Here is a 22,014-nt window from a genome sequence, read left to right on the forward strand (position 1 = left end):
CTCACAGAACTCCTATAGTGGTGATTCCAAGTTATCTCCAACTGAACACACCTGAGACTGAGCTCTTCATCTTGACAGTAAAGGAAGACTGCTTCATGAACTTTCCATTGTTTCTTTTAAGAGTTCCTTTTCTTCTTTTGCAGGGAAAGATTCACCCTGAGCTGACATCTGTTGCACATCTGTTACCAATCTTCCTCTTTTTTATTTTCCTCTCCAAAGCCCCAGTGTATGGTTGTATACCCTAGTTGTGAGTCTCTTTAGTTCTTCTATGTGAATCTCCAACTCACAGAGTCACCAACTGACAGGCTGGTGGTGTGGTTCCAAGACCAGGAAATGACCCCAGGCCACCAAAGTTGTAAGAATGTCGAACTTTAACCACTAGGCAATCAGGGCTTGCTCATGAACTTTCTGTTTTTTGCCAGAGGATTTTCACTACTCTTCTAGACATCTTCAGCACTTTCCCCTTCTTTATAGTCAAACTGTGTTCTCCTGTTGTTTTATCCTCTGAAGACTTTTTTTCTTGCCTTCCCGTGGCGAGAAATGCTTTCTATACCTTTCATCAAAATTTGGTTTTTGTCACACCCATTTTTTCAAGAACAAAATTAATGCTATATTTGTTACTATTCAAACACAAATTTCTGTTGTGAACTTACTCTATTCCCCCACTATATCATGTCCCTAACAAAAGTTACACATCTCCCGTACTCTCAACATTTCCCTCTCTTGTTTTCTCACATATATCACACTAACTCCAAACTTTGTCCTTTAGTTCATTCTATTTCTTTCTTCATGGATTACTTCTTTTTTAATTCATAAACATTCTATCCTTTTTTCAAGATTCACTTCAAAACTTCTATTTCTAGATTATTCCAGTTCACAACACTCTCACTTTTATCTGGTATCTTATGTTTTCCCCTTAACTGTCCTCTAGGTTGTATCATTTCTAACTTTCCTTCCTAATCATGTTGGGAAGTCATGAAATCTACTGTAAATATCTTTTATGTTTGCCTCAGTCATCCCTTTTTTCATCTCTTTTTCTCTTTGGTGCACTTCCTTATCCTGTGTCTGACTCCCAATATTCTCTTCCTGATTCCAACATTTTTCCAATTAAACTTTCTGCTAAGCAATAAAAATGAATGAATATTGACTATTAATTCAATTAATTATTGACTAATAATGAGTGAATATGCAACTAGATTGATGAATCTCAAAGTAATCAAGACAACTGAAACAAATCAAACAAAAAGAGAATATACAACTGTTTATATGAAAATTCTAGATAATGCTGTCTAATGTGCAATCATAGAAACCAGATCAGTGGTTACCAGCGTAGTTGGGGAATGGGGCGGGGTGAGGAGTTGAGTGACTCAGGGGGCAGGGAGGGCATGGACATAGAGAGTAAGGAAGTTCCTGAAGATGAGAACACAAAGGGAAAAGAATTTGTTTTGGAGGGTGAGGAAGATTGTCCCTGAGCTAGTATCTGTGCCAATCTTCCTTTGTTTCGTATGTGGGGTGCCACCACAGCATGGCTTGATGGGTGGTGTGTAGGTCCGCGCCTGGTCTCCAAACCCACAAACCCCGGGCCACTGAAGCGGAGCATGTGAACCTAACCACTGTGCCACCAGGCCAGCCCTGAATAGAGCGACGCATAAAATAATTATCTGTGGTGATAGGTTCAAGGCTTTACACATATATTGAACTTATCAATACATTTTTAAATGTACAGTTTATTGTATGTTTATTATATATTAATAAAGCTATTTAAAAAAATCTGCTAAACAAGAAAGAAAGAAACATTTAAAGTGCTCAAGTATTGCATAAACATTAGGTCCTTGTTACTAAACTAAACCATGTTGCTTAAGAGCCCAATTAAAATTCCTCAATCTGACTTTAAAAATATCTCCTAAACTGGCCCTAATTGATCTCAAATTTACCACCCACTACTCTTTTGCACATTCTAATTTTCCTGTCAATGCAGTAGTCTTGCTCCCAATATAGTCTGCTGTCATTGCCATCTTTGTAATTTGTATTCTAGCAATACCTCCATCAAGCTTTCTGGTCCCACTTTATTCTTGGGATAATCTCAGCCCATGGTTGTCACCTCTCTTCCCTGAGCTGCTCCTGTACTTATGGTCATTATCTTCGGTTTCAGACCTCGCATATTGTTGGTGAAAAAACTTTATGGGCTACTTTCACAATTTTTGATCCTATTTTGGTTATCCCTAGTTATGTCAGAGTTCAACTCAATTAAATTCTAAGTAAAATCAATCACTTAAAAAAGAGAAGAATCTCACTTATTATGTTCATAAATGAAAATGAAATTTTGAAAGGTATCCAGTCAAACGTTCTTTCTTGCTATTTGCTCGTTACTGGACCCGGAATAGAAAACTTTCCTAAGGGTCGATGTACATCCCGTTCGAGAGTGTTGGTTATTGTTTACAGTGGACCTTATGTTTGAGCTTCTCCTGAACCATGTCTCAGGAATTCAGAAAGTCCGCTTCTCCATGCCAAGGACAGACTAAGAATAGGTGTTATACTGGATGGCAGGAGATCCTTCCTACCCTAGTTTAGGATGTTATCATAGATCAGACCTTGAAGAGTCTCCTCCCTTATCTTTCCCACAACACATCCACTTTCTCAGTGATTCTTTTCTTCCAATACTGTTTTCTGGAAGCTATTGATAAAATTCTCTTATTTCTTGAATGACATTTTTAGCCAGAATAAGATAGGTTGTGATTTATGATATTTTTGCTCCAAAATAAATCTCTACTTTTATTTCTGATCATAGAAACAGTTTTCAGGGAGAGAACATATGAGAGAAAGGTTTTCCTACAGAGGATTTTTAAGGTCTATTGGACATTGCTGGGTAGAAAAACCATGCACCCAGGGGGCATTCCATAAATGCTTAACAGAGAGATTACGGGAGAATGAGGAGAAAAATAGAAGAGGAAGAGTGAGAAAAGAATAGCTGGAAAGGGAATAGGAAGGGGAAAGAGAGAAAAAAATAATTTTCAAAAAGGTGGTAGTATATATACCAGTTACTACTTTCTATTTATTTTAAAGTTAGATCAAAGGGTAATTGCAATGAGAAGGAGAGTCGTTCTTACCTGTATAATATTGCCATCCATGATGTACAGGCAATCCCCATAAAATATTTTGTTCATTTTCGGGTGCAAATTTTTCAAAATACTTGGCTGTCTTGTTCAATAGGATTTTATATGTCCCCATTCTCTCAAGGTAATGCCAGACATTAATAACATACTTTCCATTTTCTACCTTGTAGTCACTGAACTCACCAGGACTCTCTTTCCACAGAGGGGGATATGCATCTGAGATATTGGACGTTTCTGCCAAAGAAGCAAAAATACAAACAATTACTACATAGTCCCAAGAAAGATCGAGCGCCATACTGTTTAACCTGGAGATTAAGGTTATGACAGGACTTTTATTGGGAAGTAAAGGAGGAAGTCATATTACTTGTTACACCTCTTCCAATCAATGCTTTCAGTTCTCTTTCCTGGTAATGACAGGGCGGAGATAAAAAAAAATACCTTGCCAAAGATAATAGGATACCTCACTTGTTAGCCATCTCCCAAAAAAATAATGTTGACTATGTATCAGTCTCTAGAATTTTTAGTAAGACTTGGTTTCTTCCTAAATTTGTTTCTGTGTCTGTATTCTATCCGTCTGTCTCTCATACTAACTATGATAATAAATTAGATGTCCTTCCCAGAGGTACTTGTATTTTAAAGGATGACTATTGATCCAAAATAATCTCTAATTGGTGGGATTTCAGCAATGTAAATGATAAAGTAAGTAATTTTAGGTAGAATTTGGAAGACATTTTAATGATATTTGGGACTTCACCAAATCTCTCTTAATTGTCAGCCACGTGCAAGTCCAGATGTGTACGTCAGACCTGTCAATCCAAAATCCTCATTAGCAGGATCTGATCCAAAGCCTTGTGTCCAGGTAGTTTACTTCAGGGGTTACAGAATGAAAGAAAAGGAGAAAGAATAAAAGGGAAGGAGGAAAAGCTAAGACAAGAAGAGATAATTGGCTTCCCTCCACTAAGGGTAAGAGTGTTATGTTGTCTTTGGACTAATATGGAACATTCTTATGAAAGAACCACTGGCCTTGAGGATGGAAGCGAGAAGAATTTTCTCTCATCATCCACTCATCAAAGATGACCCAAAGGGTAGAAGCTCTCCTGTGGTTCTGGTTGCACAGTCCAGTGTGTTAAGTGGGCTCTTGCAGGTGTCCCATGTAGAAGCAGAAGTGAAGGAACCCAGGACAGTAGGTAAGAGGTACAAGGAGTGATGAAATTAAGCTGTAAATTGCACCTGCATGAAGCAAGTCAAAGCCTGTGTGGAACTGATCATTGCAGCTGTGGCTGCAGTCAGAATTGAATCCAAGAGGATTCAGGAGTGATGCACAGAGATGGTCAATTCAGAACCCCTGCACTGTGACCTGAACTACGGGCCATAATTGGGAATATGCAGGCCATGGGCTCATGCAAGTCCAGTGCTTCCCTGTATATGTGTGCTGTGTGTTTATTCTAACCAAAGTGAGTTGGTTAGAAAATCATTCTCAACCTTCAGACCTAGTTTGACAGATATTCATTGAGCAGTGACCTTATTCCTGGTGCTGCATCAGCAGTGACCTGCTTTTGGGAACAAAGTAGAAAGTAGAAAGAGTCTCTGAGATGTTCAACAGAAGATTACTGTAAAAATTTAATCTCTAATGAAGGAAAGTAATTTGTTGTGTGATAGATGAACTTTACCTTCAATTTGACTTTTTTCCCAGCTTCATTGAGGTATAAATGACAAATCAAAATTGCATATATTTAATGCACATAATATAGTGTTTTGATACACATATATATTGTGAAATGATTACCACAATCAAGCTAATAACACATCCATCACCTCATATAGTTACCATTTTGTGTGTATGTGTGTTAAGAATATTTAAGATTTGCTTTCTTAGCAGATATCAAGTATAAAATACAGTATTATTAACTGTAGTCACTATGCTGTAAATTAGATCCCCAGAACTTACTCATCTTATAACTGAATGTTTGTACCCTTTGACCAACACCTCCCCATTTCCTGCACCCTCCAGTCCCTGGCAACCACTATTCTACTCTCTGCTTATGTGAGTTCAACTTTTTTAGATTCTGCATATAAGTGAGATCATACAGTATTTGTCTTTCTTTTGTCTGGCTTATTTCACCTAGCATAATGTTATTCAGGTTCATCCATGTTGTTGCAAATGGCAGATTTCTTTTTTATGGCTAAATAATATTCCATTGACTTCTTCCTATAATTTACATTTTCTTATTACACAGAGGAGAACTAAACACATATGCAATGCTGGAAGACTGTAATGGAGGAAGACATCTTAATGTTCAAGAATCCTGTCCGTGGAGTAGGAAGGTTTATGCATAATTGTCAGGAATTTTTTCGAATTATAATATATTGACTGTTATTATCTTAGTCTTTTAGACAATATTGACATTACTAATCCTAACAATTCAAGATGGCCTTTTAAACAACTTTTTACCTCAATAATCTAGATGGAATGGAAAGTTTAATTTTTCATTTCTTCTGGAAGGAAGACATTGCTTCATTCTTTCACTCATTCTTTGATTAATTATCCATTTAGTGAACACCAAATAAGTGTGATATGTTATGGAGAATGAAAACATTTAAAAGACTCAGATAACATTTATTCTCAGGGCTAAAAAATGTCTCAAGAAAATTATGAGGAAAGAGTTATAAAAGTTCTGAAAAGGGAGTGGTATCTGTAGGTCTGAGTTGGCAATGGGACATCAGGTAAAGGGAGATTTTACAGAGCAGATGGCCTCTGAGTTAGAATCCATCTTTATTTACATACATAGCTTTCCTTTCCATATAACTTGCTTTGCCCTGGAAGGAAATCTTGAAGCGGTTGAAAATGGAATGCAAAGAGAGATGAAGTGATAAGTACAGTGTGAGGGAGAGCTCATTTGTATGCACTCAGGTGAGTTCCAGGCGTGAGTTGTAGCTTGCTAAGACGCCAGTTCAAGTGTCTGTTCTTCTATGAATCTTCCATGCACGTTGCCATGCATGCAACAGGTCTTCATTTAATGCATTTAATTGCATTTGACTTTAGCAAATGAGATTGTATTCTGGATATATTGTGAATAGAGCAGTGAAAGAAAAAAAAAAGAAACCAGTAGCTCTTAATTTTCAGTTCTAAGCTAATTGTTCTGTACCAAATGGCTACATTGAAACATTTTTTATTGCCGTTTGTGTTTATTCATCCTCCTTGCTATATAGCTGTTTCATAATCCTTAAAGTGAAACTTGATGCTTGTGGACTTGAGTTGGGTAACGACACAGGCCCAGGAAAGATTGGCTACCACTTATTAACCACTTTTAATTTATACAGAATTTTAATATAACCTGGCAGTGAAATTCTCACCAACTAACTGCCCCAAGTAACTCAAAGGAGGTTTTGAAAGCCCCTAACTCTTTCCCAAAGCTGTTTTTTAACTAATGTTAAGAGATACAATCGCCAACTGCCCTGAACTGGTCCAAACCCCATGGCAAGAGCGACGCCTGTGCAGACGGGCTGAGATTTGTCCAAAAGTTACCTTTGCTTCTTTTAAATGTTAAGATTTCTGCCCCAGGAGGAGCTTAAGCCTTATTAGCATAACATGTGATGTATGTGAAAGCAAACGTTTCCAAACTATGCCTATCTGAGCTTATACCCACCTATACACGTGATGACAAAACTTTTGAATATTCGTTCTCCATCCAAACAAAAGGGTCTGTTTCCTTTCTCCTGGGGAGCCATGGCTTTGGAATAGATTCCCTGTGGTCTCCTTATTTGCTGCAAATAAAGTGTACTTTGTGTGACCACTACATCTGGTAAAGGCTTGATTTCACCTCACCGAGAAGCAAATCCACTTTGGTTCAGTAACAAAATCAGGTGAAAGTTTGTTTAATTGCCAATATTTTTTCTTGGTTAACTATCTATAAGCATCTAATATGTTTTCACTCACATTTTCTTTGTCAAATTTGATGTGTCTTCTTACATTCAGTGTGTTGAAATGTCTTCAAATATACCTAAGAAAAAAATTGGTCCTTTATATAAAGGGATGATATAGTGATACAGAATTGTGTTGTTACTAGAACAGTAGTGGCCAAAGAATTATTTAAGGACATCACTGTAATATTCCAGGACATGAGGTAGTTTGCTGCATCACAGATTTCAGGCACAAAACTAGAATTCTCTCACTTTGGTTATAATCTCTGCTGTAAAATTGAATAAAAACAGTGATTAACCTGTTTCTGTTGTGTAATTTTCCATCAAAGGCAATCTTTTGTATGTGTGTTATCATTTTGATATACTGTTAGGTTCATTTGTCTATGTTAAGATTCAGTTTTTTGTTTTTAACTATCTTCATTTAATTTTATTTTTAATGTAAATTATTAATGTGTTAAATGTCAAAACCATATGAAAAGGATATACCGCAAACTTTTTCCTTTTGTTATCCATGCTTAACCCATGTTTACTCACACATGAGTGACCAATTAGTTTCCAGTTTATCCATTCTGGCTCTTTTTCTTTGTAAAAATAAGTATATCTCTGTGTCTATCTATTTATCTACTTCTATATTTATGTATCTGTCTCTTATTATTCTCTTACTTTTTCTACAAAAGGTAGAATACTATATTTACTCTTTGGAGCCCTAATTTTTTCACTTAAATTTTTCTCTGGGAAATTATTATATATGCCCTTATAGAGATAGTCTTCATTTAAAAAGTGTTTTTTTGTTTGTTTGTTTGTTTTTATAACTACCTAGCACTTCTCTGTGTGGATGTTTCAAAGTTTACTCAACCAATATGCTATGTATGGCCATTTAGATCTTTTTCCAATATGTTTCAAATGCCAAGAATATCACAGTGAATAACTTTGGATATATAATGTTTTCCATTTCTTAGGAGGTGAATCTTTTAGGTAAATTCCCAGAAGATAAATTGCTTGTTCAAAAGATTAGTGCATAGGAACTTGTGATTTTGGAACAAAAGGGCATAGATTCACATTTCCCTAATTCACCCCTCTACAGAGGATGAAATGCCCTCGAAATTATTCTACAGACCATGATAAAAGGACTCAGAATGCTGGATAGAAGAATGTGGACTGGCTAGAGAGCTCAGGAGTTTAGGAATGACATTGTGATGAGTTTTCTGAGTTTTCATTCATTTTCTACCTAACCCAAGGCTGGGAGCCAGAGAGACCTGCAAGCTGGAACTTCCAATAGGAATACACAGGAACAAGAAAAGCTGCTCTCTTTGGCCAAGGACCAGGAAAGGGGAGGCCCAACCGAGACCTAGTGGGGTCCCAGCCCCCACTCCACAACCTGAACAGCTGCAGGCAGACTAATGAGCAGGCAGCTCCCACTCCACAACCAAGGCATACGTGGGTAGTCCCATCCTCCAAAAGGCCAGCAGCGTGAAGCCCTGTGCCTATATACCCTCCACACCTGCAGCTTCTGCCCTCACCCAGATTGTTTCTCAGTGACAGCAAGTGACTCAGAGAAGTGACTTCAGTAAATATTGAGTGGGAGCCCAATAGCACCAGAAGAACACAATAGACAAGAATAACATTGTAAAGGCTGAGAAAACTAAACTGTCATTGGACTAAAGCACACAAAAGTTGACTGCTAAACAACTTGCTAAACCTAAATAAGGCTATTCTGTGATAAAATGGAAGATTTATATAGGATTAGGAGTCTCCTAACATAATAACCAAACGTGTAGGATACAATGAAAATCACCAGACATCATAAGAACCAGAAAAACAATCATTTTAATGAGAAATTATAATCAGATGCCAATACTGAGATGAATCAGATGTTGAAATTATCTGCCAGGAGTTTTAATCCAGCCATCATAAAAGTGCTTCAAAATCTAATAGACATTTAAGGAACACTCCCCCAACAACAGCAGTATATAAATTCTTTTCAAGTGCCCATGTAACAGTCATAAAGATAGATCACATCCTGGACAATAAAACCTTAACAAACTTAAAAGAATTGGAATCATAGAAAGTATGTTCTGATCACAATGAAATCAATCTAGAAACCAATAACAGAAGGACAGCAAGAAAATCACCCAAGATGCAAGATGAACAAACAAAAATCAATCATTTCTATATACTAAAAACTGTAAACCAAGTTTTATTAAAGTACCATTTATAAGCACTCCAAAGAAAATGAAGTGCTGGGGCTTAAATGTAAGAAAACGTGTAAAGGTCTTCAAGATGAAAGAAATCAAAGACCTAAATGCTTGCAGAGACAAACAATACCTATGGTTTGGAAAACTCAATATAGTAAAGATGTCAATCTCCCTAAATGTATCTTTAAGTTTAACAAAATTCTTATTAATATTCTAATAAGTTTTTTTCTACATGTAAACAATCTTACTCTGAAATTTATACAGAAAGGGAAAGACCCTTTAAGTAAAAACAATCTTTCACTGTAAGAATAAAATGGGAAGAATCATTCTTCCTGGTTTACTGCATAGCTGCCGTGGACAAGACAGTGTGGTACCGTGGGAGGAGGAGATACATGGATCAACAGAACAGAATAGGGAAGCTAGAAATAAGGCTACACAAATATGTGCAATGAATTTTTGACAAAATTGCAAAAGCAATTCAATAAAGGAAGGATAGATTTTTGAATAAATGGTGCTGGAGCAATTGGACATCCACAGGCAAACAAATAAACCTCAGTCTAATCCACAACACCTTATACAAAATCAACTCAAAGTGCATCAGGGACATAAATGTAAAACATAAAACTAGCACAAACATAGGATAAAATCTTTGGGACCTAGGACAAAGCAGAGTTCTTAGACTTGACTCCAAAGCACTTAAAAGTGAAAATTCTTAAAAGAAAAATTGACAAATTGAACTCAGAAAAATAAAAAAAATTTCCTGTGTGGAAGATTCTGTTATGAGGATGAAAAGATAAACTACAGACTGAGGGCAAATATTTGCAAACCACATATCCAACAAAAGACTTGTATCCAGACTATACATAGAATTCTCAAAACTCAACAACAAACAACCCAATTAGAAAATGGGCAAAAGATACAAGCAGACTTTCTACTGAAGAAAAGATACAGATAAACACATGAAATAGCACATGAAAAGAGGTTTAACATCATTAACCACTGAAGAAATGAAAATTAAAATCACGGTGAGATATCACTGGATGCCTATCAGAATGCCTAAAATAAAAGTAGTGATAACACAAATGCTAGTAAGGATGTGAGAAATTGGATCATTCATACATTGCTAGTAGGTATGTAAAATGGTACAACCACGCTGGAAAATAGTACCACAGTTCTTTTTAAAGCTGAAAATGGTCTTACCACGTAACCCAGAAATTAAACCCTTAGGCATACATCCCAGGGAAATGATAACATATTTTCGTGCAGAAAATTGTACACAGATATTCATAGCAGCTTTATTTGTAACAGTCAAAGACTGTAATAGCCAAAAACCCAAGTGGCTTCAGTGGATGAGTGGATAAACAAACTGTATATCTATGCCATGGAATACTACTCAGCAGTAAATAGGAACAAACCACTGATATAGGCAGCAACTCGAATGAATCTTAAGGAAATTATTCTGAGAAAAAAGCCAATCTCAAAAGGAAACATACTACTACTATTACTACTATGTAATATTTGTGAAATAACATTAAGTATAGCCATGAATAACAGATTAGTCACTGCCAGGGCTCCAGGTAGAGGAAGGGATAAGCTGAACATAGATCTAAAAAGGAAGGATGAGTAAGTCTTGTGGTAATAGGATAATTAAGTATCTTGATTATGGTAGTGATTACACAAAGCTTTATGCATAAATGTATAATTTTATATGATAAATTTGCATTTCATTGCAGGTGTAACTGGTGAAATCTGAATAAGCTGTATGGATTGAGCCAATGTCAATATTCTGGTTTTGATAATGTAAAATGTTAACATTGGGAGTGTTTAGGTGAAGGGTGCCTGGGACCTCCCTGTACATTTCCTTGCACTTTCCTATGAATGTATAATTATTGCAAAACAAAAAGTTTTTTTAAAGTGAGGATATATGTTGTTTTGTTATATATGGCCAGATTCTTCTGTGGGTGTTGTGCTAATTTGTCCTGCAACCAGTAATGAAGATTTTAAGCTGCGCAGCTTTTTACTAATTTCCGAGTAAAGAAATGGTGTGCCAATGTGTATTTTGTTGGCATTTCTCTTATCACGAATATCTTACAAAGAATATAACTGTCAAAGCAGATTTACATGAATCATCAATCTTTCCCAACCCAAAACTTAATTAATGATTTTAAAGATACAGGGAAAAAGAAGACACAGAATTTATTTTTGGAGGGCAAGAAACCTTCAGACACTGCATCCTAATTATCTTTTTTCCTGCACTAATGTGCGATTTGAATTCAGATTAACAGATGTGTTCAGAACAATGTGTTCTGAACAAACGCTATTCTCAAGGCAGTGATTTCAGTTTGGGGGCTCCCCAGTTTTATGCTTTGTCACTTACACAGATAAAAAATGCCTACAAGATTAACTCCCATCTCTAGCTCTGCCCCTATAAATCTGTAAATTCTATGTTTATGTACTGGCAAGGATGCAGAAGAACTGGGTCAATCATATATTGCAGGTAAGAATGTAAAATGGTACAGTTACTGTGGAAAATTGTTTGACAATTTCTCACAAAACTAACTGTACACTTATCACATAACCCAACAGTTGCAGTATTGGGCATTTATCCCAAGGAAATAAAAACTTACATTCACAAAAAAACCTGAACTACACAAGTCCATGGTAGTTTTATTTCTAACAGCAAAAAACTGGAAATAACTCAAATGTCTGTCAGCTGTGTCTGGTATAAATGTCTGGCACGTCCATATAATGGAATACTACTCAGCAATAAAAAGGAGGAAATTATTGATAGGCACAATAATTTAGACGGATTTTGAGACCTTTATGCTTAGTGAAAAAGGCAATCTTTAAAAAGGCTACATATAGTGCTATTCCATTTATAACATTTTCTTTGAGCTTGGATAAAAAATTCTACAAGTCTCAATTTTCTAATCTAGATACTAAGGACACTAACTATAATTACCTGATACAGGTTTAGGGAGTGTTAAATGAAGATGGAAATATTGAGAGCTCAGTGTAGTGAACATGTGCACATAAATATTAGCAACTATTCTTTTTTTCCTCTTTTTTTCTTCATCCTCTCTTATTTCCTATTTTCAAAACTTCAAAACAATTTAAATTTTTTAATCTACTGTACCTTCTGTGTATAGTCCCTGCATATGCCTTCAGTTATCTTCCCACTCTATGCTCATTTCTTTCCCCCTTTCAACCATTTCTATACTGGGCTTATTCTCTCTACTCTTGCTAGCTTCCTCTTTTCTCAAAGTCTCTCCTAAGCGGTGGGTTGAGTTTTGCTCCTCTCATCTTACTTGTCTCCTTCACTGGATACATCCTCCTCTTTTCTCCTAAAGATGTTTTTCAGCAACTCTCACCTTTCTTCTTCTCATTCCAGTCCCCTACACTCACTATGTCCTCACTATGTCACCAGTCGTGCCTGTCTGTTTCCCACGAAGCTATGCTGTTTCTCTTTTACCATCTCATTCTAGTTTCTCACTTGGCTCTTCTTGACCTGCTTACCCTCAAGTGGGCAAGAGTAAAGATCTGAGTAGTTCTGTTAATTCATATAAATTTCTCAAAATCATTACTTCTTTTCTTAAACTGGAATAAAATTCAAGTCTGTGTCACATTCCTCTACTGGTTTTTAGACTTCGTCTCCTTTGAGGGTTGTTCTGAATCCTGCCTCCAAGACTCTCTCTCCTTTTAAACCTACTCTCTGAGGACCATCACACATTATACTAACCTAAGGATTGTCTTACGTTGCTGACATCTGGGTCCTCTGTCCTGAGTCCTCGCTGTGCTCCAGTTCTGTTCTGGTCAAATCCCTACAGAGCCCCTCTGTCTGTGATTTCATGTCACCTCAGACTGACGCCTGAGACTGAACTCATCGTCTTCAACACAAGTAAGCCTCCTTTGTGAACTTTCCTCTTTCTGCTGGAAGAATAAATTCTTTTTCAGTTTCACCACTCCTTTAGGCATCCTTCTCTCTGCTTCCCTCCTTATTGGACAATCTATGTCAGCATCCTCTCTTTTTTTCCTTTAAAATTTTTTTGTTTTGCTTCCCTTGACTACTCTTTAATCCACATTTGTACCTCACACCTGGATTAGTTCTACAGTGTCTGAGCTGGTCTCAATGATTTCATTTTTTTCTTTTAGTTAATATAACACTCATTTCCAATAATCCTGAAGAAGAAAACTGTTTTTGTCATATCTATTTCTTCAAGACACAAAGTAATTTGGTATTTCTTACTGTTTCAAACTCAAATTCCTGGCCTACTTACACAATATTCCAATTAACTTATCTCCTAAGTACACTGTGTGTATTTCTGATTGGGCTAGGCTTTTCCTCTCTATCCCTCTTCCTTGGTATCACACACACACACACACACACATACACACACCCCCACACACTCACGTCACAATACTTTCAAACTTGTTTTTTTTTAATCTCATAATATTTCTTCCCACATGGATTACTCTTCTTTCCTTTTCTTTTATCCATCCAAATTCTATTCAGTTTTTAAGATTTACTCCAATTCTCTTTTCCTTCAGTGATTATTTCAGCATACAACCCTCTCTTTCTTCTGAAGATCTTATCACACTTGTGAGATAATAGAAAATATATATATATATATAGTGCTCTATGTCCCCAGTTCCTGGCTCGGAGCTGCTAAACCTTTGTAATTTCCTAAGTGATAAGAGCTCTAGGAGCATCTTCTGTTCTACTGAGGTGACTGGGCAGACTCCTGGAGGGCTCCTGGATGGGGGCTGGTCACCAGAAAGACCAGGCCATGATTAGAAGCTTGCAACTTTCAGCCTTAACCCTCATCCTCCAGAAGGGGAGAGGAGCTGGAAACAGAGTGAATAATTGATCACGCCTATGTGAGGAGGCCTTCATAAAATCCCAATTGTAGGGGGTTTGGAGAGCTTCCAAGTTGGTGAACACATCCACCTTGGGAAGGTGATGCACCATAACTCCACAAGGGCAGAAACCCCTGTGTTCAGGACCCTATCAGACCTTGCCCTATATATCTCTTCATCTGATTGTTTATCTGTATCGTTTATAATATCTTTTAATAAATTGGTAAAGGTATGCTGCCTCTATAATCAATAAACAAGTCATGAGGATGTAATATACAGTATGGTGACTATAGTTAGCAGTACTATATTGAATATTTTAAAGTTGCTAAAAGTAGATCTTAACAGTTTTCAACATAAGAAAAGAAGTTGTAACTATGAGTGGTGATGGATGTTAACCAGGCTTATTGTGGTGATCGTTTCACAATATACACAAATATCTAATCGTTATGTTGTACGTCTGAAACTAATGCAATGTTATATGGAAATTGCACTCAATAAAAAAATTCCTACAGCTCTAAGGGATTTGGCTTTATCTTGAAGTCAGGTGATATAAAGTTATTGTAAGATTAATAATTGGATTATCTTTGTTCCTGGGAGGTGTCTCAGAACAATCTATGTGAGGGGAAAATAATTACAAGGTATAAATAAAGTAGCTTAGCTCCTTGACATTAGTCTTGGCACTGACTTTTTTGGATTTAGCACCAAGAGCAAAGGCAACAAAAGCAAAAATAAACAAGTATGACTATATCAAAGTAAAAAGCTTCTGCACAGAAAGGAAATCATGAACAAAATGAATAGGCAACATACAGAATGAGAGGAGATATTTGCAAATCATATATCTGATAAGTAGCTAACCTGAAAAATGTATAAAGAACTACTACAACTCAATAGCAAACAAGCTGAACAATCCAATTAAAATATGGCCAGAGGAACTGAATAGATATTTTTCCAAACAAGACATACGAATGGCTAACAAGTATAAGAAAATGTGCTTAACATCACTAATCATCAGGGAAATGAAAATTAAAACCACAATGAGATTTCATCTCACACCTGTTAGAATAGCTACTATTAAAAAGACAAGAGGTAATACGCTTTGGCAAGGATGTAGGGAAAAGGAAACCCTTGTGCACTGTTGGTGGGAAAGTAAATTTCTTCAGCCACTATGGAAAACACTATGAAGATTCTTCAAGAAGTTAAAAATCAAACTACCATATCATCCAGCAATTCCATTCCTGAGTATATATCCAAAGGAAATGAAACCACTATCTCAAAGAGATATTTGCACCCTTATGTTCATTGCAGCATTATTTACATTAGCCAAGACATGGAAGCAATCTAAGTGTTGACAGATGAGCGGATAAAGAAAATATATATACATATACAGTGGAATATTATCCAGCCATAAAAGAGGAAATCCTGCCATTAGTGACAACATGGATGGACATTGAAGGCATCATGCTAAGCGAAATAAGTCTGACAGAGAAAAACAAACACTGTATGATCTCACTTATGTGTGGAATCTCAAAAAACTGAATTTATAGAAACAGAGAACAGATTGGTGTTGCCAGAGGCAGGGGTTGGAGGATGGGGAAATGAGTGAAGCAGGTCAGAGTTACAAACTTCCAGTTATAAGATAAATAAGTTCTTGGGATGCAATATATAACATGGTGACTATAGTTAACCATACTGTATTGTATATTTGAAAGTTTCTGAGAGAGTAGATCTTAAAAGTTCTCATCTCAAGAAAAAAAATCCATAACCATATGACATAACAGATGTTAACTAAGCTTATTGTGGTAAACAATTCACAATATATACTTATAGCAAATAATTATTTGTAGACCTTAAACTAATGTAATGATATACATCAATGATATCTCAATAAAACTGGAAAACATAAAAATAAAAAAATAAACAGTTAAACATAAGTAAGAGTTTCCCTCAGTTCTGTGAGCCATTCTAGCAAATTAATTGAACCCAAGTAAGGGGTTGTGGGAACTCCTGATTTGTAGCCAAGTCAGACAGAAGTTGTGGGTAACCTGGGGACCTACTGCTTATACTTGGTAGCAGAAGTGGGGTGGGAGCAGTCTTGTGGGACTGAGCCCCTAGCCTGTGGAATGTGGCACTATCTTAAGGCAGATAGTGTGAGAATTGAGTTAGATTGTAGGACACCTACCTGGTACTGCAGAGACTTGCTTGGTGTGGGGAAAAACCCCAGACACGTTTGGTGACTAGACGTGTCAGAAGGGAAGTGTTCTGTGTGAGTGTGGTAGTAGTGTGAGAGTAAAAGAGACACACAGGTTAGAAAGACACAGTTGGGAAAAACTAAGTTTTTCCTTTAAAAAACCACTATCCAGTACTGTATACTTTGGTCTCTTATTGTCCAATGGTTGGTTTATTCCTAGATTTCTTTTCCAGCAATGTATAATTCTTTGAGGAAAGTCGTGAAAAACTCCCTTAAATTCCTTATATATTCTCTACAGTCCTTAGAATTGAGCTACCAGACAGGTAAAAGGAAATGTCACCTCACGATGTAAAGTCAGAGTCTTGTTCCCTTTCTACATGAAATTATGAAACAAATTACTAGTTGTTCAGTGCCCCTTCCTTTTTTCATCCTTTTTTCCTTCCCTGGTACCTCTTTGTCTTGGCATAACCTCCCAATATTGCCTTACTGGCTTCATTATTTTTTCTACTAAAATCTATCTGCTACACAAAAAAGTGAAAACTTTTGGTACACACAATATGATGGGTAAATCTCAAAATAAGGATTCTTCATTAATAAAATATTTGTATGATTTCATTTAAACAAAATTCTAGAAAATTCAAAGCTAACTGCAGGGACAAAAGGAAGAGAAGTGGTTTCTTAGAGCAAGGCTGTTGGGGCAGAGAGGGGAATGAGGAAGGACTTACAAAGGATTTAAAGTGACTTTTGGTGTTAATAGATACGTTCATTGTCTTGATTGTGATGACATGACTGATGATGCTGTTTTTAAAAAGTCCCGTGCTAACCAAGCAAGAAGCAAACAGTCAATGGGCATAATTATTCAGTAAATTCTAGGTCCCGGTTACTACATATCACCACGGTCTCCTCTCCAATCTTTTTCAAAAAGCAATACAAATTTTCTCATTGGTCCTCATCACTTACCTCTTGAATTGCTTTTGTTAGCCAGAACAAAGATAACTCTAGATTTATGATGATTTTTGTCCCAAAAAAACCTCCAATCTAATTCCTGAGTGTTGATGCTATTTTCAAGAGGAGGAGAACTTTTATAGAGAAAGATTTTCCAACACAGGCTCTCTCTCCATCGTCACTCCAATCAGAGAATTTCAGATATAGCAGACTAAGCTTATACAGTCTTATTTAAGTAATGTATACAATCTGTATTTTGTGCCTGGGTGTATTCGCAGGGTTTGGAACTGAACTTGACACGTAACACAAATTCTATTAGTAGCTGTTCATTGTTGAATGAACGAGGTCTAAGTCTTCAGAGGTTGGCAGCCTTGTGTTTTGCCTTAGTGAGCAGCCACTGTCTAGTACAGTATTCTCCAGTAAGTTAGTCACTAGCCACTTGGGTCATTTAAATTTTAAATTCATTCAAATTAAATATTATTAAAAATTTAGTTTCTCAGTCACATTAGCTCCATTGCATGTGCTCGATAGTTATACGTGGATAGTGCTACCATACTTGAAAGTACATATACATAATATTCATCAGGGAAGAAAGTTCTATTGGCCAGTCCTGGGTACAAAGTCCTGAACACAGAGGTCATTCCTTAAATGCTTGATTCAGAAAAATAAGGAGAAGAAATGGGAGTCATGGGAAAATATGAGGCAGAAACGAGATGGAGTGATGAAGACAGAGAAAAATAATCACTTTTTAAAAACCTGATATCCCTATTCATTTACATTATAATAGAAATTTATTAAAATTAAAAAAAGAGTCTTCTTACCTGAATGATATTGCCAGTCATGCTGTAGAGGTAACCTGGAATCCAAACCCGTGAAACCTGGGCCACCGAAGCAGAATGTGCGACCTTAACCGCTGTGACACCAGGCTGGCCCTGACATTTTGTTCATTTTTGTGTACAAATTTTTCAAAATACCTGGCTACCTTGTTCATTGGGATTTTATACATCCTCGTTCTCTCAGAATATACCCAGATATCAACATATTTTCCATTCTCTACCCTGTAGTCATTGAACTTACCAGAACTCTCTTTCCACAGACAGGGATATAAATCTGAGTTATTGAATATTCCAGCTAAGGAAGCAGAAATACAACCAACTATTACAGAGGTCCAAGAAAGATGGAGAGGCATGGTGGCAAAGCTAGAGGTTGAGATAATGGCAAGGCTTTTATTGGGAAATTGAGGAGGGAGTCAAGGTATTTTTTATGTCCTAGCCAATCAGAGCTTTGCATTCCTTTTCCTAGTGATAACAGGGTGGGGATGGGAATGCCTTACCAATGAAACTAGGGTGCCTCCTTTGCAATATAAGGTTGCCAATGTGGGATTTTACTCACATGATGTGATACAAATTTATTATTAGATTTATTATAAGGCTACACGAGTAAACATTTTTAAGAACTTTAAACATGTTTAATCATGTATCAACACTCTTGTAGCCAGTGCTTAATATTGCCTATCCAGAAATTTGAGTGTGTGAGTGTGTGTGTGTGTGTATAAGAGACAGAGAGAAAGAGAGTCATTTTTCTTTATTTATAAATTCTCTATTTACTCTATGGGAAGTTTTCAGAAGTCAATTTGTTTACTTCTCCTCAAAGGACTTGAAAATTAGAACTGCATTGGAATGAAATGAACTTCAGTGGAATGGAATGAACACCATCAGAATACAATGGATTGCTATAGAAGGCCAAGGTTCCAACCACTAGCATGATTCAAATGGAAGCTATGCAATCATTAATTGGAGCTTATTGTAGAAGACATTTTTACACTGATCAAATATTGTGCTAGATTTTTTACATATTTGGATTTTTTTCTGGACTTTATCTTCTATTTTATTGCTTGGTCTGTTATTTCCTAATACTACATTGCTGTAAATAATGAGGTTTTATAATATGTTTTAATATATGTCATAACATCCCTCTCATTTTTCTTCATCTTCAGAGATTTTCCTTTCCTGTTTATTTTTCCAGACAAAATATAGAATCTGCTAAAAAAGTTAGACTTCTAAAAAAAATCCAATCAGCATTTTTCTTGGGATTCTATTACATTTCAGATAATCTTTGGAATGTTAAAATTTTGATGATGTTGTGTCTTCCAACCAGGAGCTTGAAATGCTTTTCAATTCATTCATATATTCTTCTTTTTTGGAATTCCCATAAACAACGTATAAAATAGCAGTTCAAAAGTAAATTAAGATACATTTTCAGTAAAATTAAAGTATCATGCGTCAACACCAAAAGCACCAACACTGCATATATGTGTAGTAATTACTTAAGGTCCTAAGGAAATAAATTAGAATTTCTAAAGTAATCTTCAGAAGAATAATTTAAAATGATTCACAATTATCAGACTGACTGTGGAATAGATGTCTAGTTACCTGTCCCAATGTTGAGTCAGAGGGTCCAAACCTTAGCAGAAATCACCTCCCCACCTCAAATGATAGAGGCCTCCCTACTCAGTGGTATCTCTACCCATAGTGATATTGGCCTTTCCACTTCCATCTGCATAGCCTGAGGAAATGGGAATGGCTCTCCTGAAGCAGTTGTCATGCAAGACAAAAGCTCATTCTACTCAAGGATCCAGCTCATCACCTTGTTTGCTTCTACAACTATAACTCAATTCAAGCTCCAGCAGGCCTCTAATGGTGAGGCACAAAGTGTGTGACCCATGAGAAGTTACATTATACTCCAAAAGAATGACTTGAGTTTGCTAATTTATACAAGGAGAAATATGGGGGAATACATGTGGGGATGGGTATTAAGAGTGTGGGACAATTGTGGAAAGAATAAAAAGTTGGGTCAGGCCAAAATTATTGATATGGGCTCACTAAGCAGAAATTCTACATTTAAGGTTCCAGCTCAGGAGTTGCAAAGGGTTCTAACAGTTTGCTAGTTTGGTTGGTTGGCTGGAACATGAATCAAATATGGCCTTTGTTGGGGCAGAGAAAATCCTCTTTCTTCCCTTGTGTTCTTTTGGCTGGACTAATAATAAAATTGATGCAAAACCAGATTAACAGGAGAAAAAGCCCAGTTTAAAATGTACATATTGAAAATCATAAAGAAATGATACTCAGAGAGTGAACAAAGCAGGCAGTATAAACTTCTTTTACACAAATATACATAAACTTGTGAGGAATTGACAGGACAAAGAACTTAGGTTTGGGGTACATAAATAGTGAGGAACTTAAGCAGAGTTTAGATTTGAGGTAGTAAATTGGCAGTTTGTTTATGTAAGCTTCTTGGCCCTGAATTTCCTTGCTCTGGTGATAAGGATGCAGGGAGAGCACGGTTCACATAGGAGATTCATTTCCTGCTTTCAGGAGGACCAGAGACAGGAGGGTCAGAATCCTCTTTTTGCTTCTCAAGTAACTTTAACTCAAAATAACCAATATGCTATTGTGGGACATTTTGGAGTAGTCTTCCCCGGGGCCCAACAGTTCCCTCCTCTAAAACTTCTATGGAAGTTTCACATATTAAAAGTTGAGTTGGGGAGCTGGCCCAGCAACATAGCAGTTAAGTTCACATACTCCACTTTGGTGGCCGAGAGTTCACAGGTTCAGATCCCAGGCATGGACATACGCACCTCTCATCAAGCCATGGTGTGGTGGCATCCCACATACGAAATAAAGGAAGATTGGCATAAATGTTAGCTCAGTGACAGTCTTCCTCAAGCAAAAAGAGGAATATTGGCTGACAGATGTTAGCTCAGGGACAATCTTCCTCACCAAAAAAAGTTTTAAAAAGTTGAATTGGTAGGTTGTTTTATTATTTCACTGAATTAATCTCTTAGTCTGGAAAATAAATCAGTTCAGTTAAACAGTTGTGCCTCATTTCAGGAGGCAGTGATGCAGATGGGCTTCCAAAGTTAGGTCTGTGGTGCAAGCAATTAGGCATTAAATAAAAGGCATTTCTATGGAAACAAAGAAAAATAATGGTTAACGGCTGTAGCAAATTATAAACAAGCTCCTGAGCCTAGCGGGCATCCAGTCAAGAAGATTCTAGACGTCAAGGTTGAAGCATTTTTTTTCTGGTTTGAAACATCTCTGGTGATGTCATTGGGCGTTCAGGCAAACTTCTTGAGTGGCTTACTCAGCAACAGGCAGAAAAATTGCCTATACACGGGCTGTTGTGGAAATCTCTCTTAATTTTATATCAGGTCGTTCAGCTTCAGTTTGAAGGGCTTCAGGGAAAAGGACAGCTTTAATTCCAAATTATTCCCAGTAAAAAGGGGAAGAAAAATTGGAAACATTTGTTAGGAGAGTTCTAGCCAAATATTTGAGGAAATTAGAAGAATTTAGGATCCAGTCTAGTTTTTAGGTAAATCACAAACTTCAAGAAAAATTAATAGCACTAGAATTTAATATTCACAAGTGCATATTTTTGTTTCTATGGAAACGTGATTTCTCTCTAAAATAACACTTATTTTATCGGAGATAGATAAGACTAATTTGTTTGTAAAATAAGCCTATTTTCATAAAAATTGGCCTAGTTATTTACGTGATTGCTGCAAGAATAGCAATTGATCTTATAGGCTCTTTTAAATTTGCTGTGCTGGAACTTGTATAAGGAGTCTCCAGAATGAACTTTTAACAGCCTCTTGAGGCTAAAAAGTCAAGCCAAATATTCTGCCTGCAACACCTGTAGATATGGGTGAATTCCTCTCTTCTTGAGGCTTCCAACATATCTTAAAGTTCTTGCACCTGCCAGAAAGTGATCTTCTTTATTCACCTGGTTAGGTTGT

General features: G+C 36.6%; 1 protein-coding gene across 1 annotated transcript in view; it reads right to left on the reverse strand.

The window, feature by feature from the left end:
* C9H6orf58 (chromosome 9 C6orf58 homolog) overlaps positions 1-18,422 on the reverse strand; it is a 53,605-nt gene extending 35,183 nt beyond the window's left edge. Inside the window, exons 1-2 of the mRNA XM_070557013.1 lie at positions 18,297-18,422; positions 3,108-3,347 (exon numbers count right to left, since the gene is read on the reverse strand). Of these exons, the coding sequence (XP_070413114.1) occupies positions 3,108-3,347; positions 18,297-18,408 (352 nt within the window). The 5' untranslated portion in view covers positions 18,409-18,422. The remainder of the gene's footprint in view (positions 1-3,107; positions 3,348-18,296) is intronic.
* Positions 18,423-22,014: the final 3,592 nt, after the last annotated feature.

The sequence above is a fragment of the Equus przewalskii genome, chromosome 9 (assembly GCF_037783145.1).
Source record: "Equus przewalskii isolate Varuska chromosome 9, EquPr2, whole genome shotgun sequence".
Lineage (NCBI taxonomy): Eukaryota > Metazoa > Chordata > Mammalia > Perissodactyla > Equidae > Equus > Equus przewalskii.